The sequence below is a fragment of the Xiphias gladius genome, chromosome 10 (assembly GCF_016859285.1).
Source record: "Xiphias gladius isolate SHS-SW01 ecotype Sanya breed wild chromosome 10, ASM1685928v1, whole genome shotgun sequence".
Lineage (NCBI taxonomy): Eukaryota > Metazoa > Chordata > Actinopteri > Istiophoriformes > Xiphiidae > Xiphias > Xiphias gladius.
This window is the reverse complement of record NC_053409.1, coordinates 11,176,642-11,198,459: the sequence shown is the minus strand read 5'-3', so window position 1 is coordinate 11,198,459 and position 21,818 is coordinate 11,176,642. Positions and strand designations below refer to the sequence as shown.

Genomic DNA, 21,818 nt, shown 5'->3' with positions numbered 1-21,818 from the left:
GTATACGTTTCATAAAGGCTGCTTTTGTTGTGACGTGTTTTTGATCATTGTTTTGAGGCGGGGGTGATGATTTATGAAATGAGAGTTGTGCCTGGGGACCAAGTGTCCCAGTAGAGAGCACTTCCAGATGTTTGATTGGGTTATATGGGATTAGGAGGAGAGGAGTTGCAGGGGGCTGAGAGGCCAGTGTGGAGCTCACAGTGAATTACTCACACACAAATATGCACACAGATTCTCATACACAGATTTAGAGACCTGGGACTGGCCACCAAGGTAGGCCCTTTGATCTTAGATGCCAAACTACTATTGCAATAGTCTGTTGTGCTTCCTTTTGAACATGACCAATCGGGCACTTCCCCTCTGAGCATCACTTGATAATATAAGTATCGTACTTCTTATTTAACCATAGCAATTTAAATGCAGAAAGTGACTGGGTGAAAATGACTTGGGGGGCAATCTCCATTTTCCCTGGAGTAAGAAGAGAAAACTGCTCCACATTGTACGTTATGAAACTGACCACTTGTCACAGTCATAATAGAATTTCCAAATACTACTATCCACTTAGATTTTTCTGTCTTATGAGTTTGTAAGAGCAGGGTGTATAGTTTCTTCATGTATCTGCATGTTACATCACTGACAGTCACAGATGCCTTTAAGCAAGCTGAAAACACGGATGACAAATGAAAAAACGGATGACAAGTAGGGATGAGAAACCCACGGGGTCACTGGGTGTACTCACACATATCCATAGGGGCAGGTCTTAGTGCAGGTCAGAGGTCGACACTTGGGCACGGGGATGCTGCATTCACACACCTCACAGCCAAAATCATCCCTCTCGTATCCCAATGGGCATTGCAGAGAGCAGTATTTTCCCAGTTCAGGGCAGGAGTCATCTGAAAGAGTTGAGGGGGAGGTCATCTGATCATGGGCACAACAATCCATCAAAGGCAAAGGCATGAGTTGCTATGGGGCTGCTCACAGGAGCATTCCTGTGACAGAGAACCATGCAAAGACCGTAGCCATGGATGCATATGGACATGTCTTTGCTGCTGTCAAAACCAAGTGGTTGCCAATATTTTTTTTGACATCAGCAGGAGCAAACAGGTAAACACAGTGTTGTATGTACACCACTTTAATGCAAAAGTGCAAAAGTGCAAGAAGCAGCATGTCAAAGGAAATTTGTCATGTTCATGCTTCTGCAACTTGAACCATTTAGGTACAACAAAATGTGAGGAAAGTAAACTTACTGTTGAGACACTGGCAGAGAAGACATCCACTTTTGTCTTGCTGGAAGCCATAGGGGCATTCATTCCCTGACAGAGAGCAGTTTTCCAGGGGAGGACATAGCATGGGGCTCACTGTTTCATAAGAAGGCTCTGGAGAACAAAAGAGAAGAATGAGGTTGAGAAATTGCTGTTGAGTGCAACAATATTCAAAGTATACAACAAAGAACAAACCATCCTCTAATGAATTTGTTCTGGTTTTATATATGTGTGCAAGGATCCCCTCAGGTGTAATACCTCATCTATGGTTTTTATGCCAACTGTAATAGCTACCTATTTACACTGCTCTTATTTTGGAGTAAACAGTAATTACAGATAAATGTAGAGCAATTACACCAGGGTGGGTCACACTCTAAGGGGGATTATACCTCTCTGTCTTATTGTGTGGAACTGTCTCCCATTAATAAGTTGAATGTGTCTTGTGTTTTAAGTCTAGGACAACCATTGACGATAATGGAGTGTACCCCTGGTGTGAAGTCAGGCTCTGGCACTGCCCAGACAATCTTGAATCAGGGCCAGCTTTACTGAGAAGCCACAATAAATGAGGACGGTTTGGTACAACACACACATACATGCACCGTAGCCATTCCCGTCAAACGTCTCTTGCCACGTTCAGTGGGAGGAGCAGCCCAATGAGCTGTAACTGATTACGCTCACAAAAAAAAAAAGGATCCACTTCAATTATGCAGCCTCCTGCGTTAAAAGCACGCCAGTCTTACACACACAGGTGGGTCTCATTTTGGTGGGCAAGGGTAATAAAGGAACACAAAGAACCCTGCAGCTCGAAGAATGCTCTGTGGCCTCCCCTTTAATGAGCCCATGGCGATACGGCCCGTGTTGCAAAGCTGCAGGGCCGCAGGAACCTCCTACACGTAGTATGTTGGCTAATGTGTACTTCATATATATACGAGCTAAACACCAGATATGATAAATATGAAAGATAAGGTTTGAGGTGCAACATAACTCTCTATACCTTCACAGAAAGGGCAGCACTCTCCAGGGATCTTGACAGGATTTTGGCAGCTCTGTTTGCAGGCCATTGCTGTGCAATGCGGTTCTCCATCCACACACTGGCAAAAGGTGCAGTCATCCTCTTTCCACTGCTCCTCATGAGCTCGCAGCTTATTATTCACCCAGCAACTGGCCTTAGTGCTGTCCATCGAGAGTAACTCTACATCTGAGAGGAAAGAAAGAGATATACACATTGTAGGTTAAGGAATAAAGTGAGAGAAAAGGAGAATCTTTGATCTGATTCTTAGGTAAGTCACATGTATAGTTTGGTTTGGCTACCATGAATGGAATTTAAGCCCAAAGCTAAAGTCCAATGTATCATAAGCAACATCCTCTACTGTAACTGAATTAACAGGAGACAAAGTGAGACCAGAGCTGAGGGAAGTAGGATACTCCATGAGGGAGCTAACAAAATATGGAAACTGGCTTGTCACCAAGAACTATGGAGAGAACATGTTCAAATTTAGGTGACTTATTTACTTTTATAAGTGGGGAGAGGCCCCTGGCTTTACAATAACATATGTAAGGATTTAAGTTGAAATGAGACAGATTAAGTTTGGGATATTGCTCTGTCGTCCTGAGAGAGATTTAACAATTAGAAACACAGCAAGGGTGATGACATTCATAACTGCTAGTCTCCTTAGTGTCCACTCATCTTTTGGCTAAAAGTTTGAACTCATCCATGTGACTTTCAGCTATGAGGGTCAAAGGCTAGGTCAGCGTTTGATACCATAAATCTCACTCCAAAGCAAAGACAGCACTTTAAAAAATGTTAGATCTGTAGCCATTAGTAGGAACAATAAAGTTTGACAGTTTAAAAGCCGATCTGTGCAGCCATTCTACTCATGCCTGAGCCCAGTTGTGGAAGCAATTTATTCACTTACAATAACCAGTTTAATTGTTTTTGTTACACCGTTTACTGGCAGCAGAGGTTAGAAGGTGGTCTCAGCATTTTCTCTCTGTGTGTCCGTGTGAAACAAAGGAAGGTGTGTACTTATTTCTGTGTGTTTACGTGTTCAGTGCGTTATTGAATGTGTGTCAGAGGGAGAAAGGGTGCTGTATACTTCACACAGGGGTCTTATTTGCCCTATCTGATCCCAGCCGAGTTTGGACTGCTGAAGTTCCTTCCATCTGGCTGTGATTAACCTGAACAGGAACTCTTTTTCTCTCTCCAATTCACATTCTCTCTCACTGCGTAAATCTCACATATGCTGTACCATTACCCTTACATTGAAACTTTAAAGTGTCAGTCCATGATTTTAGCATTTCACTTCCATGAAAGTGGGAGACTTGTAAGGGACAGACTAAAAAAAAAAAGAATGATTGAAACTGATGCAGCAGCGACCAAGATATCCTGCTTTTTTTTTCTCCCCAATGCTGGTCAACCTCCAAACACCCTAAAGCCTACGCTTCCCATAAAGCAGCTCGATAGCTTCTTTCACTTTGCTTTCTGTTAAAAATCTGTTGTCTCCAAGTCCAAGCCAAAATTACACTTCATTAATTCTCAAAGACATGACAAAGCTTCTCCACAACTATTTTCACAGGCTAAGTCATATAGTCATGTATGAAAGATGCTATCAAGTTTTCAGTGTAAAAAAAGTAAATCCACTTCAAACTTGCTATTGATGTCATAGATGACTAACAGGTTTCTTTTGGTAATTACTTCTTAATTAAAACTGCATTCAATGATTTTCACAGGTCAGGGCACTGATCCATTATTACTTCATAAATTTGTTACGATGAATGAGTTAGCATGTGTTAGCATCTACACATCTAAAAGACTTGACAAAATTAGCATTTATTTTGTGTTGTGTTTCTGGACACCAGATAAATCTAAGTCCAATGTTCACATCCCTTTCAACTCTGTTTTTGGTCTAAATCAACTCATGATAGAAATATCTGGCTCTTTAGCTGCTAAATGCTCCACTATGTTCACCAGCTAGTTGCTAACTTTGTCTGATGTTCGGTGCCGGGCATTTAGCATACAAAGTGTTCTTTGCTAAAAACAGCTGCCTAAGAGTTGTAAACGAAGTGAGTAGTAATAATGAACCAAAGTAGTAAAGTTGTGGGCTTTAAAACCAAAACCAGTAGTTAAAAGATGCTAAACCGCTTCATAGAGGTGAGGAGAACTGCAGAGAGGTGATAATTCTCTGTGGGTTTATCATTACAAGCAACCCCTTCACAATGATCTATTGTAATACTCAAATACTGATTAGTACAGCTTTAAGTATAATCACAACCAGGTAACCTTTAATACACCTCTTAATCCAGATTGAACATTACAGCCAATGCTCTTTGCAGTGAGCCATGCAGTAAGTAAGAGCAGCTTTCCATTAGAAAAAGATGAAAGCATTCCATACCGTCTAAATGCCTGCACATTCCAGGTGTACCTCCAACACTGACATAACATGATCTCCTCTGCAGACTTGCTCTTTGTCTTCTTCCCTCTCTCTCATATGCCCGATCACCTGTAGCCCCGCAGGTACAGGCCAAGGCTGGCTACTGTCTCCATCCACAGGCTTCTGTCATACTGTAATGTGTTTGCCATATGTGCTGCAACCCCATTTTTTAACAATCTAAAGTGCACATATCAGAGCTCTCAACCTGGCTTTGAGCATGTGTTTTTTGCGCGTGGGTCCCCACTATTAAGCCAGAGTCAGATATCACAAAGCCAAGGCACCCATCCTGAAAGAGGGTTTTTATGTTCTTAACTCTCCCCAGTGGAAATTCGTGTGCCCCTTGTATGCCTGGTATATTAACAACTGTGGAAGCTGGTTATGTGAAGAAGCCATTAAGGTAGGGTCATTGAAGGTAAGCATCAGGCAAGGTCGATTTTGATATCACTTCTACACTTCCTGCATCAGCTTTCCACTCCGCCAACTAGCCACACAGGCCCACTGTTTGCCATATCACCAGTGGCTTAAACTTCAAAAACATAAGTGTAAATCCGAAACTCCTCATTTAAACAGTGTCATGTTTGTCAAAATGAAGAATTAAGTTGCCACATCAAGTAAACAAACGTACCTATGCAGACAGGGCAACACTCGTTCTCAGGAATGTAGAAGTTTTCACAGTCCAGCTCAACACATTCTGCCTTCGAGCAGAAGGAGATTCCTCCTCTGCACTGACACAGCCAGCAGGGGTCCATGCGGTACACCTCTCCCTCGGAGAACTCCTTCCCATTATGGACACACTTGGGAGACACTAAGCAGAAGAACAATGAAAAGAAGAATAAGAATCAGACAGATGCTCTCAATCTTAAATTGAAAACCATGTGGGGATGATAATGCGAAACACACTCTGCTCTGACGAATGAGGGCACTGTGCACTTTGCAGGTGTCCTTCACGTTTGGCAGGGATTAACACCAGAACTATCACCTCATGACTATACGACAGAAAAATGCAGTTTTCATCACAATTGTCAAGCTTGATCAGTGAGAGGCTATCGCTACTGTATACAACCAATTCATAAACATCCCCTTATTTTCTGCTATTGATGGAAATGTTTATCTGAACCAAATAGTTCTGAGGTAGACACTGATGGCTGAGGTTAAGCCTGTAGAGTGGAATGGCATTTATCAGACAACAAAGCCAAGTCTATGAGCAGGGATTTCACAGGGATCTATCAAGTCTCAAAATGGCGTTGGACTCTTGCAGTGCCGAGTAAAAGAAAACAGTAGTGGGTCTGCGGATTTTGGCAGACTCTGTGCTCAGTAGGCTGGCGACAGGTGGAGTGAATCAATGCTCTGGCCTGCCTTCACCGAAAGCATCCAAGCACTTAGAACCTCTTTAAACTGCATTCCTTCTACTATGAAATAAAATGATCTTAGTAACAGCACCGTTGGAAAACCAAGCTTTGATCTTGTGTATAGACAACTGGCCCAGTAAAGCATGCACATACACGTACAGGAAAACCTTGACCTGCTAATCGCACACTTAAGGTGTCTGAATTCTTGCAGGAATGTGTATGTGTTTCAGTTTGTTTTGAGAAAAACAAAGACAAAGAAAAGCTAAAAAATAGCTATAATAACGTCCTCAGTTGCAATTTCTACAAAATGAAACAAATGTGATCAGTCATTCAAAATGAATGATGCTAGTTTTGCGAACAGGAAGATGACAGCATGACATCTCAACATTATAAGATCTTTAATAACCAAACAGTGACTTCTCATTAAACACACTCCAACATGAGGTAGGTGAGGCAATGTCATTATGTAAGAAAGTCTCCAGAATCATAGAGGAGTAGCTACACTAGTCAAACGAGTAAATGTAGATGCAGGTATATGTGGGGCAGTGGTTTCTATAAATGAGTGCAGAGGTTACAGTGGCATCTGTATACCATACCTTTGAGTGCAGACTCAAAGTGTCTGCGCCAATGACCCCATCCCTCCCGACAACCAGTGTTGTGCTCTAATACAAAGCAGGTGGGCCGACTGAGTTGAAAGTAGAGTGGGGATTTGTTCATCTTTTGTTCTCTTCCTCACCCTTTTTCTGTTCCATTCTTTCTGCCTTTTCCTCTCTCACTCAGTATTCCTGCCGCCCTGCTTTGCGTGCAGCAAAACCAAGCAGAGAAAATGCAATAAGCACTTTAGCTGGCCAAAATCAAAAGGCACGGCAACGTTTTTTAACGCTCACAGAAGCAATAGGAAGTCACATGAGGGGATGCTCACATGTGATTTCCGCAGTGTTTGTTAATAGTAATCCCTAAAACAACTTGCGGCACAGAGTCTAAATTCCAGTCATGCTTTGTGATGTTCAGTCTTCTCTAAATTGAGGTGAGGATTGGATGTTGAGATGGATGGGCCATAAAACACTGACCCAAAGGCTGTCATAATCATTCACAACAGACTGTCATACTGGTGCTTCTTTGGGTTTACAGGCAAATAAAGCAAAACCACAGTGGGAAACGTGACACTGCTTACAGAAGAACAATGAAAGGACTTATTAAGATTTACTCTACAGTGATACTTTTTATCAGTTCAGAATATAAAATGGCAATGTAGAAATATGAGTTTAACTTATGTTACTAACACAACCACTAACTCATGTCCAAGGGCATTGCTGTTGTATGTTTATAACAAAGCTGACCTCCTGGAGGACCATCAGTGTGGGGATCTCAGCCTTATTGCTTAACACAGGGGTAAATCTTAAAAGAACATGTGCAGTCCCGAACCTACTCTGTATCCAGGGCAAACTACGGGGGTTGTATGCAGGGTATGCGCCAGCTGAAGTGTTGATAAACAGCAGACCACGGCTAAACAATATCCAACAGAGACATCTGTAACATCAGATGACGTCAGGTCAGGACGGCGCTGCCAGGTTTGCTCTGCCACCCAGATACAGCTGCTCTCCAGCCAACAGTGAAAAGAGTCTATCATCGATGGAGGCCAAAACACACAGGTGGGGCTTATTGTCACTACACACACTGACCCTGGCTAAATATGAGGCCACCGCCAAGCGGGCAATGGAAACAAGTTAATCAGTCCAAGCCTGACACTCAGAGACAATGGGGGCCCGTTTTAAAGTGCGTTCCATTACAGGATATGGTATGTTATTTGAAAGCAACTTAAAGCCTATATTTGTAAGTTACAGTATTTGTAGCTAGTACTTTGGGGGCCTTTACAGGAGTGGGGAGGTGACTAGGGGGTCTAGTGCATGTCCTTGTCCATGTCCCTGTCTGTGGAGCTTTCTGACACGGCGCGCAGTCATGCAGGCCTAACAGACGGTGGGGGCAGCACAAAAGGCATCAAGCCCCAGGCCCAAAGAGCAGCAGACACTTGTTATCAAAACACTGATCCCATGGCCCCCACGGCTGTCATTCAGCCCCCGCTGGCCTGCCGGACTCGATTACCCTCCCCACTGGCAGACTGGAGCACATAAAAAGCATTCCCATCAATGAACTGTTGAACCTTTTCCCTTTGGATGTGTGACCAGACAGGAACCCTTTGACACTGCACTTCTGTTGAGCAAATTCGTAGCCTAAGCACTTTTCTGGTCACTGGGCTCGTTAAGTCCATTAATTCCGGGACATGGCACTCATTTATACATGTGGAGGGGCCAGAATGGGAATTTGTTCTGTTGGTAAAACAGCGAATATTTGTTGGGAGCGCAGAGTAAACAGACCAATACCACAGGTCCCCTCCCTGCCTTCCTGACTCTCCTGATTGCCTCTGGGCCACGACAGAGAGCGCTGAAGTCTCCCTGTGTGTGATCAACATCTGCTCTCTCTCACTTCTCTTTTCCTGTATTTCTTCTGTCTCTTTCTCACCTGGTGAGAAAATATTTGCACAAGCTCATTTCAGACCAGCAATCTTCTTTGGAAGACCCATTATACTTAATATCCCTTCAAGCAATATAAATATTTGCAGCTACACCCCTGAAAAAATATCTTGGAACCATGCCACCCTGGGAGGCATCGGCCAAGCCTGATAAACAGCCCAAAAGTAATTATCCAATCAGCAACTTTCCTTTTCATCTGTAGACATTTGGTCAGCAGGGAGGAAAGCCTTACTCTGAAGAAAATAATTGTCTCCTCAAAGGCGATGAATCTCACACCAACTGTGCCATTGCTACCCCCAGCGGGAGACCAATCAAAACAGATTGTGTAGTGTGCAGTTCAGTGTAATCACCTTTCTGGCACTCAAGGACATCACAGCAGTCTCCTGGCTGACCGCTGGCTTGGCTGAGTGGCACGGCTCGCTGTCCGCTCGGGCACTGGGGCTTTTGGCAGGCATGGATGTCGCATGTGCACTGGGGAGGTATGGAGGGACAGCAACCAGCAGGTGGCGTGTAACTCTTGGTCAGGACTGAACCGTGGGGGCAGGAGGGCACCTGCAGAGCAGGACATGTCACCCCGGCACACCTCAGCTCCTCTGAAACACACGGATATGGATGCACATTCCCATTCAAAGATACAGGTGGCTATGCAGAAAACAGAATATGCAAACAAAAACAGTGACACAGCTTTGGCATCTTTTTAATTTTTCCACTTCCTTCAACTGCTCTAGACTCTGACAGTGCCCACACTGTTCTCCTAGAGGAAGGAGGGATTGCATATGTGTGTGTGTGAGGTCTGCCTACTCCTCGTAGTGTCAGTTGAGCCACTTTAGAACAGCGCTACTTGTGTTACGGTCTAAAAGCTGAGTTCACACAGTCACCCAACACAAATTCTGTGCACAGTCATCAGATCCCCACTTCAGTCCGTGACAGCTTTACAGCATCCTGTCAGAGAAGTGAGAGCGGCGCTCTAGACACGACAAGGCTCTCTGCATATCCTGTCTACGCGCCTCTGATCCCACCCAGCCTGGCTCGACTGGCTCACAATCCAAACAGCCCCTCACGCTCTAAAACCAGTCATTAATACCAGCCAACTTTCAACAGAGCCTTTCTTCTTGCCAGTTTAGAATCTCCCCTTCACTTAGCATACCAGGATGTGTTCGACTATTCATTTGCCAGAGCCAACATAATAGCTCTGATACCCCTTGTTAGGGGGGAAAGAGGTGCAGGGGTACTGGAAATCTAGGCAAGGGGCTAAGGCGTATATTTTGGAGCCTGTTCAGGAAAAGAAAAGTGGAGCTCCCCTCTGTACAGACATTGTATGAGAACAGTAGCTACCTTACAAAGATTGGATTACCCAAACCAAAGGGACGTGTTTATTTTGGTTCTTAGTGTCACTGTAATGTATACAGTGCAGGCAAAAGAGAAGGATTGGGGAGAGCAGTATCACATCCAGTCATTTACCAGGTCTGATGCTGAAAGCATAGTACACACACACTTGGTTGCACTTTTACAACTAGGAGGAAGAGTTTAAAGGCAGCATTAACTAGCGCAGAGATCATGGATGAGAATGTGGAAAGTCTGGTCATTGTACATCTAGTTTTAATCATCACTGACATTTAAAGGAGGAGACATGTCAACAAATGCCTGCCTTCTAAGAAAGTTAAATGAAGTGGGTTATGTTTTAGTCGTGAGGAATACTTGACAATCTTTGCATACATATGGCTTTTGCGGAAAGGGAATAAAACAGGCTGGGGTTGCGTAACTGTGCTTGGGGTCTTGGTAATGTTTCCAGAAGCTGAGTTTTGTTGATGGTCTTCCCAAACCGGTGCTGGCTCCACCGCGGAACACAAGACTCTCAGAGGATGTGCCTCATATCTGACATTTGAAGACCTGTAAGTGGATCCCCCTTGGTTCTGCCACCAGATGGAGAAACTGAACTGGTGAGCAGTTCGGGGTTCAGCCTTCTAATCCCCTGATAATAGTTCTGTTCTGCCAGTCCTCAACTCTACAGCAGGACCTCTGAATCGTTCTGTATATTCTCATGATTCCAGCTTCATAAGATGAACTCTCTGGTCTGACCTGATGCTCTGCTGTCCTTGCGGTTAAGTAGCCATTTAATGTCTACCTGACTGAGGAAAGGGGTTGCAAGACTGTGACTGCTGTATTTTGGTGGGTGGGGGTAACATTTCTGGCAGATGAAATTGAGGATGGGGGAAATGTTGAATTTTTCTGATTCAAGATTAATAGATCAGGAGTGTGAGGTATCTGTACTGTACTGTTTACTCAAGCAAGCTGGGAACAGTGAGGGCCACCACAAAGCTCTCATTGATAAACTTCGTAGCTGAATAGTGTCATAGAAAAAGAGGGGAAAACCCCTGAATTAAGGGAGGCTACAAACCTTTTAACGGTTTTTGGCCTATTTCCTATGCTGGAGTTAAATAAACTTCAGTTGGAAGCCCTGATTGGCGAATGTTTTACTTTCAATAAAATCTAATGCAGTCTGCTGCTGCTCTGTTAAAGACTGGTTTTGCATATGAAAACCTCACAGTGTTTAAAGCCATAGAAAATGCCCTGGGACTATCTTGCACAATGTTCTGCACTGAAAAACACTTTCTGTGTTTCTTATGTGTCCCAAAGAAGGCTGATTACTCTTTCAGTTGTGATAATGGCTGGGGTTAGAGTGTGCTGGGAAAAGCAGCTGGCAGACATACCATTGTCATTCAAATGAATAGAATTCTATCCATCTGTGGAAACGGTCCAGCCCTTGCATCTCCAATTAATATCATTTTCCAGCGGGCACATTTATAAGCACAATAGGCAGACAGAGAAGATGGAAAAAGTCTGCAGCAAATGGATTTTATCCTGTGCTGTTTGTTCTAACTCAGAGCATAAATGGCTGTAATTAGTGAGTCAGCAACCACAGAACCAATCTTCATATCACAATGGTGGCCATACTCCAGCTTGCACAAACACAAAAGGCCTGATTTGGTATGCTTGATAAATTCCCTCTGCAGATTAAGCAACATGTGCTCTTGTACAACTGGAAGATAGCAAAGAATGGAAAACCTTTGACCCCAATGCACAACCTGCAGCAATATACTGACCCACACACACACACTCACAGGTGAAGCAATTTCCACACACCTGACGCTGCTCTGGAAGAGGTGGGATACGGAAATTGCTTCATTACCACAAAATAGTCACTTTTGTAAACAATGCAAATTTCTGGCATCTCAGCAGCTCATTGAAGAAAGAAAAACATCTCCCTTCTAAATGGGTTTTTTTCTTCCCTTTAAGCTCGGATACAAGGAGTGCAGTATCTGAACCGGAGCGGCTCGGACAGGCAGAGGACGCTGTGTTGACAGGGCTGAGTTTACTCATGGAAAAAGAGCACAATGTGAGTTCTGTTCACCGACTGACTTTGGAAGCAAGTCAGGGGTGAACAAAGCTGTCTCAGTCCAGCTGCCCTCCGTGGGTTTTTGGTCTATCCTAAGGTTTTATAAAGTTGCTCCGCAAGGGGACACATCAGGGCCGTCTCTCACGTAAAGCTGTGGGGGTCTGGCCCAGTGCTCACCAGCAGTTACAGCTGAGAAAGTCACCATTGTTGACTGTGTGTATCAGCGTGTGTGAGTATATATGTAAGGACCGTGGAGCAGGCCTGGGAGGGCGTCCAGGCCAAAAGGCACAGACAGGGTCACCTGGAAGAAACACTTGGTGGGAACTTCACACCATGGTCAGAAGCTTGAGGTAGCCAGGCGTAGACATACAGCAACCAGCGAGCTGGAATCTGCTGCCTGCCCGCCTTGCTCTCTCACTCTTTGGCTAAATATTTGCAGATGAAAAACGTGATCTCAGTGTCCTGAGCAACATCGCTGCAGCTGTGAATGAGCATGTTTGGGTGAGGTAATGAGAATGTCTACGTGTAGGTGCACATTTGCAGATGTACAGATGTATTCATGTATGTGTTTGTGTGTGTACATAGCAAGAGTGCATAGCATTTTTCTATTCCATTGAAACACACCCTTTCCTTAACATCAGATGGACAATAAGATTAGGCCTACGACAAAGAGCGTGCGGGACCTCTATCAGGCTATAGGACCTGTCACTCAGACAGAGAGCAACACTACGCATGTTCTGTCACTTTATCTGGCACAAAATGCGTATGAAAAGGGGGAACATATTCTGCTACAGGATACTATACATAAAGCACTGGAAAGCAAAACTAAACAGTTGTCATGTGTACTGTCCGAAAGAGGACACTGTAGCTAAAAAAATAACTCAGCCATAATCTGTAGCAAATGTAGAAAATACTCTATGGGGTAGACGGCCTTGAACAAATTCTGGAACAGGCAGTTGAGTTATGTATGAATTTTGGCCTTATGTATCTGAAAAGAATAGCTGATAATAGGAGAAATGGGTCTGGGGGACACCAGGAGCTGGCTTGGGCTTTGGTCGTGGCGTCTTTGATTTGTTAATGTTTATGGTTGGGTCATTAAGCTGGGTTTTAGACCAAGATTTAGTGAATGGGGTGAAGGCTAGAGCTGGACACGCAGGAATGTTCTAAGATTTCATTTGTGTGTCTTGGCTTTTCCTGCTGGCCTAATGCTTGCTGGTTCTGTTAGCGGCTGACCATGAGTAGTGAGTGGGTTGACAGTAATCCCAACATGCCTTTAAGGGAAGTTCTTTGTCTTGATTGTCACACAAGAGGTTTGTTTCCTCTTTGAAATCACTACCCACACACATAGAAATACGCACACACTGGCAAACCAGCACCTTGCCGGGTACAACAGGGGCCTCAGCTTCCGCAGACGGTGCACAAACAAACGGTGCTCAGACGTCTTGCGTCCCTTCCAGGCAGTGGCGGTCTGGCTCGGCTAGTAATAGCCCTGCCACAAAGAGGCTGCAGCCGAGCAGAACTAACAGTCCTTTCACAAGGGCAGAGAGAGGCAGGACGATGGTGGCTTAGGTGGGCAAGTAGATTTGTGGGAACAAGTCGGTTTGTGTCATGACATCATAGCCGGCACCACCTCTCTGTCTGTTGAAGACTGCGGTTGCTTGTTCCTGTCAGTGAGTAACAACAGAGGAATTCCTCTGAAATAGCATTTAGGGTTCTTATCATGAATGAAATATGTAAACCATCCTAGAATTTAAAATTACCATACACCACCCTACCAAGACTCTGGGGCCTGGACTTGACACAAATACCTCAAGAAAATGGTTGGCCTGAGTTGTGATTTCCTGTCTTCCTGCGTCTACCTCCCCCTCCTTCTCCCTCACTTATCTCATCCTCTTTACTCCCTGACATGCGGGTGATATGTGTGGCGCACCATGTTGGTTCTGATTGAACGTCTGCAGCCAAATTACATCAGCGTCCTTTATACCAGCAGAGAACAATATCCCACTAAAACTACAAGAGGCAAAGTTGGGTGATCAGCACCAACAGTGATGAAGCTGAAAAGATGTTGAGTTTTAAAAGATCCCAGTGAGTCATGGCGGAGGGCTGAACTCACAGGACCACTGAGTGAGTCAGAGAGAAAGTGAATGGCCCTATTTCCTCAATGTGTGAGTTTAGGAGTCTCAAGAAGAGAATCCAACTTTAATGATGACTCAAAAAGGCTTCTTGTTGGCACCAAAGGTCTTCTTTAATGTCCTGGTGCATGTGAAGACGAGTGCAGTCAGTGGAGCTCTCGTGCCTCGAGAGCAGGTTTACAGGATACATTTGCTGTCACACTCTAGCCGGGCATGCTAACACAGATCTTAATAACTGCCTGCATCTAAAGAAAACGAGGGGTTGATGGACACTGTCACCATGGAGTCACCATGGAGTCCAAATAAGCAAATAAGATCCTAACCACAGTGTCCCGGTCTGGTCACAGAGGAAGCTCCGGCTGATGACAGACAAAGGAAAATCTCTGCCGAGACATCTAGACAAACAAGATAATTATCACACACAGACGCATGCGCAAACACAGATGCAGACAAGCAGGCTCAGATGCTCACAAATACAGGCTCATTTCAAACACATGATGATTTATAAACACATGCAAGCATGCGCATGTGTGCATCGTTCCACATGCACACTTACAGACATAACATACACACACATCCTGGTCTCTTACTTAATGAGGGGCCATCAGAAGGGGTGGGTGTGTGCTGTGGTGAAAACTCATAAGCTGCTGAAAAATGTTGTTTACAGTTTTCACTGAGTGTGAGTTTAAACCGTCATCCGTTGGGCTCAGACTTTGAGATGAGGCAGTTACAAAACACAGAAGACTAACAGTATGTCTTTCATTGGAACACTAGACTTTAATGATGATGCGTATAAACAATAAAATGTTTGATGAACACACTTCCTGTGGGATTTACTGAGTAAATGGCTCAATACAAACATCCACACAGCTGTGCTTTAAATGTACTGTAATAACCTCTGTGTTACTTGCAGCCTAAGTAATCTCAAATATGTCTCCATGGCGCATTGCCAGCCACAGTACTGCCCATCTAAACAGCCATTCTTCAATTGAAATATCAGCAAATTGCAAAGAGAGGAAGAACCTTGACTATTACAGGAGAGCAACCTGTGGATAAAAACAGAAGCAGTCACAGTCGCAGGCTTTGGACTTAAATCTGTTGACTACAGCACCAAACTGGTTCTCCAGGTTTCAGCAAAGTTTTCCATTTTTTTGTCTTTACAAAGCGTGTTCAGAAAGATGAGGTTTACCCAGCATACATAGAGGTTCACTGAGTTCACTCAGTGGCAGTCCTGTCCTATTTTGCAAATGTCACTCCGGAGGAAGCCGACACTTAGCGCCTGCCTATCTACCAGACACCTCACAATCCAAATGAGGAAACTAAAGTCACGGTGCCAATAGCATCTTTCACTTAGAAGTGTCAATCAGGGAGCCAGCTAAGAGCAGAGGTAACCACAATCAACATCTTTCTCTCTCATTTTCTCCTCATGACATCAATCTTGCTCTCTCGCTCTGTCTCTCTCTTCCTCCTCCATTCCATTTCCCATCCTCTGCACGTTATAAAGCGCTGTGCATGTTAAGCTTTCTCAGGTAGTACCAGACTGATAGATGGTAAGTGACTCCATGCAAAAACTGCATCTGATTTTACAATCAGACACTGATCGAGCACTTGAACTTCAAAGGGTCCCTTCAGGTAAAATCAAAGGTGACCAAATTTAGACTCACGAGAGATTCATTGCCAGTGACTATATGGTTCCCTTCAAACATAATGAACTGGAACAATGATTGTTCCACTCAAAGGTGATTTGTACATGAGAAGAGCAAAGCTCTATCAATGTTTATATTAAGCATGGAGAAAGATCAATTCTGTTATGTAAAAGTAACTTCGTGAATGCGGAATCTATTTCAGACTCGGGTATAAATCTCCATATCTTAACACTTAATGACTTGAACTAAGTAGAGTTACTGGTCGGCTGCTATGTGGTTGTCACTTCCAGTTGCAGGTCATTTGAAGGTTACCTGCGGCTTCCTGGCACTGGCTGCGGTTGATGTAGGCGAAGTGGTGGTGGCAGCTCTGAGACTCGCACACACAGCCCTCAGCGGTCAGGTTACACCCAGAGAACATGCAGGCCGGGTTGGATGGTCCCACATACTTCTCTCTGTGTCTTTCCCGGTGCTCGTGCCTCCGACCTTCTGAAAGTCAGCCATGGACACACACACACACAAAAACCGCAGTTATCAGTGAGTCACACAGAATGGCACCACTCAAGGGTGAGTGGGGAACCACTAGACAAAGCCTTAGCATGTTTGTCATCACTATGATATGTAATAAGCATTAGTCACCTCAGAGCCACATCTGTTATGGATTAGCTCCTCTCAATGGACAGCATTATTCCCCCTGACTCAGATTCTGTGCTTGTGTGTGCGATGGAAGGAGTGGGCTCACCTGTCTTGCTGGCCTTCATGCAGGTTTCTTGGTCTGGGAAGGTGAATGAGCCCAAGCAGGAATGACGGGCATCACACACACACTGTCCTCCAGCTGTGTCACAGCCCGTCATCAGGGGACAGCGCTCGTCCTCAAGACCTGCCTCTGGATGGTCAGGGAGCACTGCGGGGGACAGTAGCAAGAAGAGAGGACATTAGGATAGGTTTGTCCACTTTACTAATTTTGACTGTGAATAAACAGACATTGGACGAAGATACAGGTAAAGTGTAATCACAAGGCAAAATGCGCCAGAAACCGAGATTTGTTTCCCAAAATTGCTGAAGGGTTAGCCGGCTTACAGCCTCTGTTGTAACACATTGCCTTGGCACAACAGTTACTGAACTGACCAGTGTATTTCTGAGCTGCCATCTCTCCTCCCTCTTCGTCGTGCCACGCTACTTGAGCCATTGAGCCAATTTGTTTGCTTTTGTTCCACAGCATGGGGCCCTCCCAGGGTTTCCATCTCTGCCCGTTGCTGGAACGCCTCTTCTGTACCAATTCCACTTGCACCATACCCACATATTTCGCCTTCGCCTTGTGAGCCTTACCCCCTGAGATGGCACGTCAAGACTTAGCTCAATATGGACAAAACTTTACGATAGGAAGGAATGTGCAAGGGTATAATGTGTCACGTTAGTGCCATGTGAGCTGAGTAACCACCAAAACCCTGGGATGAAAGGACCCCAAAATACACATCATTCATAGTATCCCTTTCACATTCGTTCATAAATAAACACACATATAACCCTAAATTACCCTCCTTCATAGTTGTTCTAGAGCAGTAAGAGTGGCAGCAGAGTAAACAGGATGAGACAAACTGTAACACTGAGTAACCCCTTCCCAAGCATTTAGCTCCCAGGCTTCAAATCAACAGTGTGGAAGCGTGATTGGAGCTTATCATAATACTCTGCCTTTCTTCTCCAAACAGCTACGCACCAGAACAATGCACAAGAGGAAAGGTGTTAAGGTTTAACTATCCAAGATAAACATGAGCACTTCATGGTATATTTACCTGACTACTGTGGTGATCCTACCTGAAATAAAGCCATGTAAAATGAGAATCCTTTTCATTCTCAGTTAGGGGTTGAAGAAACAATAATAGGCTGATGTTTTTCTTTTAAATGCGGTAAATCATAATAAAACACATATGCTGATCCATATTCATTTAAAACAGATATCCCACCACAGGAAAAAGCCAGTCTCTTACCATAATAAATTTTACTGTGAATCAATGTGACTGCAGAAGCAAACATCCTTGGAAACACTTTCCCCAACTTAGGGTTGATAATGTGGGTGACTCCTGTGTGATGCAGGATGCTAACTAGCCCTATGGTAAACAGCAGCCAGTGAAAGAAGTGAAGGTAAAACTACCTTTAACCTGAGCCAGTCTGTGCTGTTAATAGCTCTCCCCAACGGCCAGCGGGACTGGCACAAGCTGGTTTTTCGATAAACCGCGCCAAAACTTTCCTTGTGATTTCCTTTCACCTTTAAATGATCCTCACCTCCAGATTTTTTCCATCCCAAGGCTTTCCTGTGCCTGGGAGGGTATTTTCATTTGAGATGGTGGTTGTCTGTGTGGGGTGCTAAATCTGGCACATAGAAGAGGAGGTAGGAGTCAAAACAATTAATGAAAGCCTGGGCACCGAAAACATTGTCTCATTAACTAATTTTAGCTTGACCCCAGTGAGCCCAGTTGGTTCTAAGCTGGTCTGTCTCAGCCTTGAATTCTTTAGCTTGACCCTGGCCTGATCTGGTCTAGCCTGGTTATCTGTTATCTGGCCTGGCATGACTCTAGCCAAGGTCTATGGCTTCGTCCCAGGGGGATTCCTCTCTCAGCCACTGAGACTGCTTGTCTTGGCATCCAGAGCCAGGATGGGAAAGCTGACCTCTAGAGGCCCTCTGGCTGATAGCGAGCTAAAAAGGAAGTCTTTGAAACATTAGATAATACCAGAGGGAGAAGTAGAAGGCATGTGAAGGATTGCAGTGGACATAGCGTCCCTGTAAGACAGACACTCTCTTACGTGGTATGTTAAGTGCCTCTAGAGCTTGGGGAAACTTGGTGTGGGAGGAGAGACACGAAAATACAATGACAACATCAGAACAAATAATTTAGCTGCGAAGACCGAATGATTTCACCTGACTGACGGGCTGATCGCTGAAGCAGAAACGATGAGGTGAAAAGCCAAGATCTCGCTCTTTAAACAGGAGCCTGAATGCTCATAGGACAGTTGCAAAAGGAAACTGACACAACTTGCAACCTGAAGCTGCTACATTAAATATAAAAACCCATGTACTGTATTTGGCAAGATACAAACCTTTTTGGGAGGCTCGTGCAATTATTTTTGTTTATTTCACCTTCAAAATAGTTAGATTACGGGAAACAAAACATGGAACTAAATACTTCCCCAGATAAAACAAAAAAGAAAAAAAGGGTTAACATTTCATTTCCAATTCCTTTTTGATATCAGTATCTTACATAACATTTCCAAGTCTGGAAAACTCAACATACAATAACTATTGCAGCTTCCCCTTGGCAGCAGGAACCCTGAGTGTTACAATTGTTTCTGTTGAGTTTTTCAATCCTGTTAAGCCAATGAACAATAACCATATAATGACTGACTGTATTCCTCTCATATAATATGCAACGTGCCACCTGTGTTTTAAGGTTGTTGCATCCCCACACTGACAGATTCTGACCACCCAGAAAATCCAAACTGTGAGAAGAGAGCCAGCGGATCAGAAAGCGGAAACATTTACCCCCTACTCCTGATTGGGAGTCTAATCACTTTAAGACCCCTGCAGCTAGAGGAGGGAAATCTGGGATCAGCCTCCAGCAGCCTGCCTACCATGGCCCCTGAAAACACACTGGGAGGTGTTGATTTACCCCCACCTAGACCCTCTGGGATATTGAGGTTGCATGTGTATGTGTCTGATTTAGGGGGCAGCAGCATGCTCCGAGGCCCCTGGAGCCACAGGACCAGAGGCACGACTCAATCAGAGGAGCCATTAGGCCTCTCACTCAGTCCAAAGCTGTTAATTTGCAGAGATGTCCTCCAGACGCAAGCCTAACCTGTACACAGGGCACAATCAGTGGCAGCGTCTCCTGGGATGGAGACCCCTGGAAAAACCCTCATGGAGCCATGACTCGGACCACCCCACGGATGGATGATGGCAGTGCAGGGTCATGGGATCCAGACACCCACTGAGAGCTGCTTACTCTCTCCTACAGTCCTGTCAGTCCTCTTCAATCATCCCAAAACAGGCTGGACAGAGTGCAGGTGGAGGGGCTGCGGGGTCCTCCCACAGGTTATTTCTTCCTCGGGGGGGCATTGCTACTTACTTCATTCACTGTGTGCAACCTGACACCCTACACATTTCTTTTCGGAAAGTTGCTCAAATTGCGCGTAAAATGAGCACATCCACAGTATAACAGCCCAGCTCTGCTCGGCAGGGACAGAGGAGAACAGCACTGTGGATTCACAGGACTGCAAATGAAAATCTGCTGGGGAATTTTGTAATCGTGCTGTCAAACCATTGAAGGTCTGACACAAACGATACAGACAAGAAAAGAGCAGCTTAATTATTAAATTATAGTGTATTCCAAGTTTAAGAAAGCAATCATTGTTGCTCACGCCATGGGTAATCACAATTTAACCCTCGCTCAGATTCAAACTGTCATTTTTTTCTTATCTCAATTCACTGTCTCCTAATGAAAGTCTCCTTTGAGCTGCGAGGCAAAAAAGCACAGCACCTACTAGAGCTGAAGTGTAGCCTAGTGCCAAATCGCTGCTGCCAAACCTATTGTCGTGCGTCCGAGCTGAGAGTGAATGAAGCTTTGAGGAGCAGAAGAAGCAGCTGAACACGACTCCTCTCCTGGCAGTCAAGGGCCCCTCAGACCTGGGGAGCTGCTCCCGGCGGCCAAAGACAAGGTGAACAGTGACACAGTCACCGCAGTCAGGACTGCGCTGACATCTGAATGGTGATGCCCTCGAGCCACTTAAATGAAGGGGCTGGTTGCCTACAGTTCTTTTGTTGCGCACTCAGCAACGGCATAAACAGTTTTCTCTTTTTCGGGTCACTGCTCATGACTCGATAAAAATGAAACAATTTAGATTAGGTTCAAATGACACACTTGTACCCACCTTTGCATACTCCAATTTCGGGGATTGTGGCAGTTCCGGTTTTGTTGACAGAGGCACAGGTCAGCCCCAGGGCGCAGTAGCCGTGCGTCCAGTCTTGTCCGCCGCAGGGCTCCCACTCCAGCCGGGTGCACTGGTCACAGCATCCGCACGGATCCCTGGCCAAGGTCCGGCCACCCTCGCAGCCGCGCGGGGCTTTGACTGGACAAGTCCGGAGATTACACGGCGTGCACTCGTGAGCCGAGAGCGCCCGCACCAGAAAGAGGACATTCAATAACACAACGGAACACTTGCTGAACATATTTCAAAAGCCGTGTGTAAGTTTCCCAGGGAAATGGCCCGCTTCTGTCAGATGGTAAGCCGCATGAACTCACAGCGACGTGCAATACGAGATGTTGCCAAAGTTGTTGAGTCTTCTTCAAAGTTTAGTGATGGGACGTCCCTCGGGCGCGCTGTTTATTACACAGCAGCTCGCTTCAAAAGCAAAGAAAAAAAAAGAAAAGAAAAAAAAAAAAAAGAACCACGAGACTGAAGTGTGTCTTAAGTGGCAGCGGTATCCAGAGGCGCAGGTAGATGCACGTCCCGAGGGTCTCATCTGATGAAATACATGCAGAAATCCTAGACCGAGGCTGTGGACGTCCACGGAGGCTCGCTGCTGCTGCTGACAGCCACACACGAGAACGCAATCTGAGCCCTAATTTGACATACAGGCATATAGAAATTAGCGGTGCACCCCTCCCCCTGACTGACACGGGCGCCGACCAGTCAGAAGGAGCGAAAGGAGGGAGGATTTGAAGTGATTTATCTCCGTCTCTGGGTTGCGCAATGATGCAACTTTGAATGTCTTGAATGCAAGTTCCCCCTTTCTCTTCATATTCTGTAATCTGGAGAAATAGTATGGCTTTCACAGCAAGTTAACCAAATTAAAAACGAATGGAGTTGGTCCTACCCTTATGTAAATGATGAATCTAAAGCCCTAGAGCCCCGTGAACTTACCTAATAAAAGTATGTTAAACTACAGCATATTAAACTATTACATAACTAACACACACACACACACACACACACACACACACACACACACACACACACATTGCAATTACAGTCCCTTCACCACTATACTAATTGTTCTTGTTTCATTTCGTATTTCAAC

The 21,818-nt window shown here is 44.9% G+C and overlaps 1 protein-coding gene across 3 annotated transcripts in view; it reads right to left on the bottom strand.

The window, feature by feature from the left end:
- Positions 1 to 21,336, bottom strand: part of crim1 (cysteine rich transmembrane BMP regulator 1 (chordin-like)) — a 32,290-nt gene extending 10,954 nt beyond the window's left edge. Inside the window, exons 1-8 of one of the 3 annotated variants that reach the window (XM_040137181.1) lie at positions 20,669 to 21,336; positions 16,488 to 16,649; positions 16,061 to 16,234; positions 8,924 to 9,166; positions 5,319 to 5,498; positions 2,257 to 2,460; positions 1,248 to 1,376; positions 740 to 893 (exon numbers count right to left, since the gene is read on the bottom strand). In XM_040137181.1, the coding sequence (XP_039993115.1) occupies positions 740 to 893; positions 1,248 to 1,376; positions 2,257 to 2,460; positions 5,319 to 5,498; positions 8,924 to 9,166; positions 16,061 to 16,234; positions 16,488 to 16,649; positions 20,669 to 20,966 (1,544 nt within the window). In that variant the 5' untranslated portion in view covers positions 20,967 to 21,336. The remainder of the gene's footprint in view (positions 1 to 739; positions 894 to 1,247; positions 1,377 to 2,256; positions 2,461 to 5,318; positions 5,499 to 8,923; positions 9,167 to 16,060; positions 16,235 to 16,487; positions 16,650 to 20,668) is intronic. The other 2 variants (XM_040137182.1, XM_040137183.1) reach the window with 2 other exon arrangements.
- Positions 21,337 to 21,818: the final 482 nt, after the last annotated feature.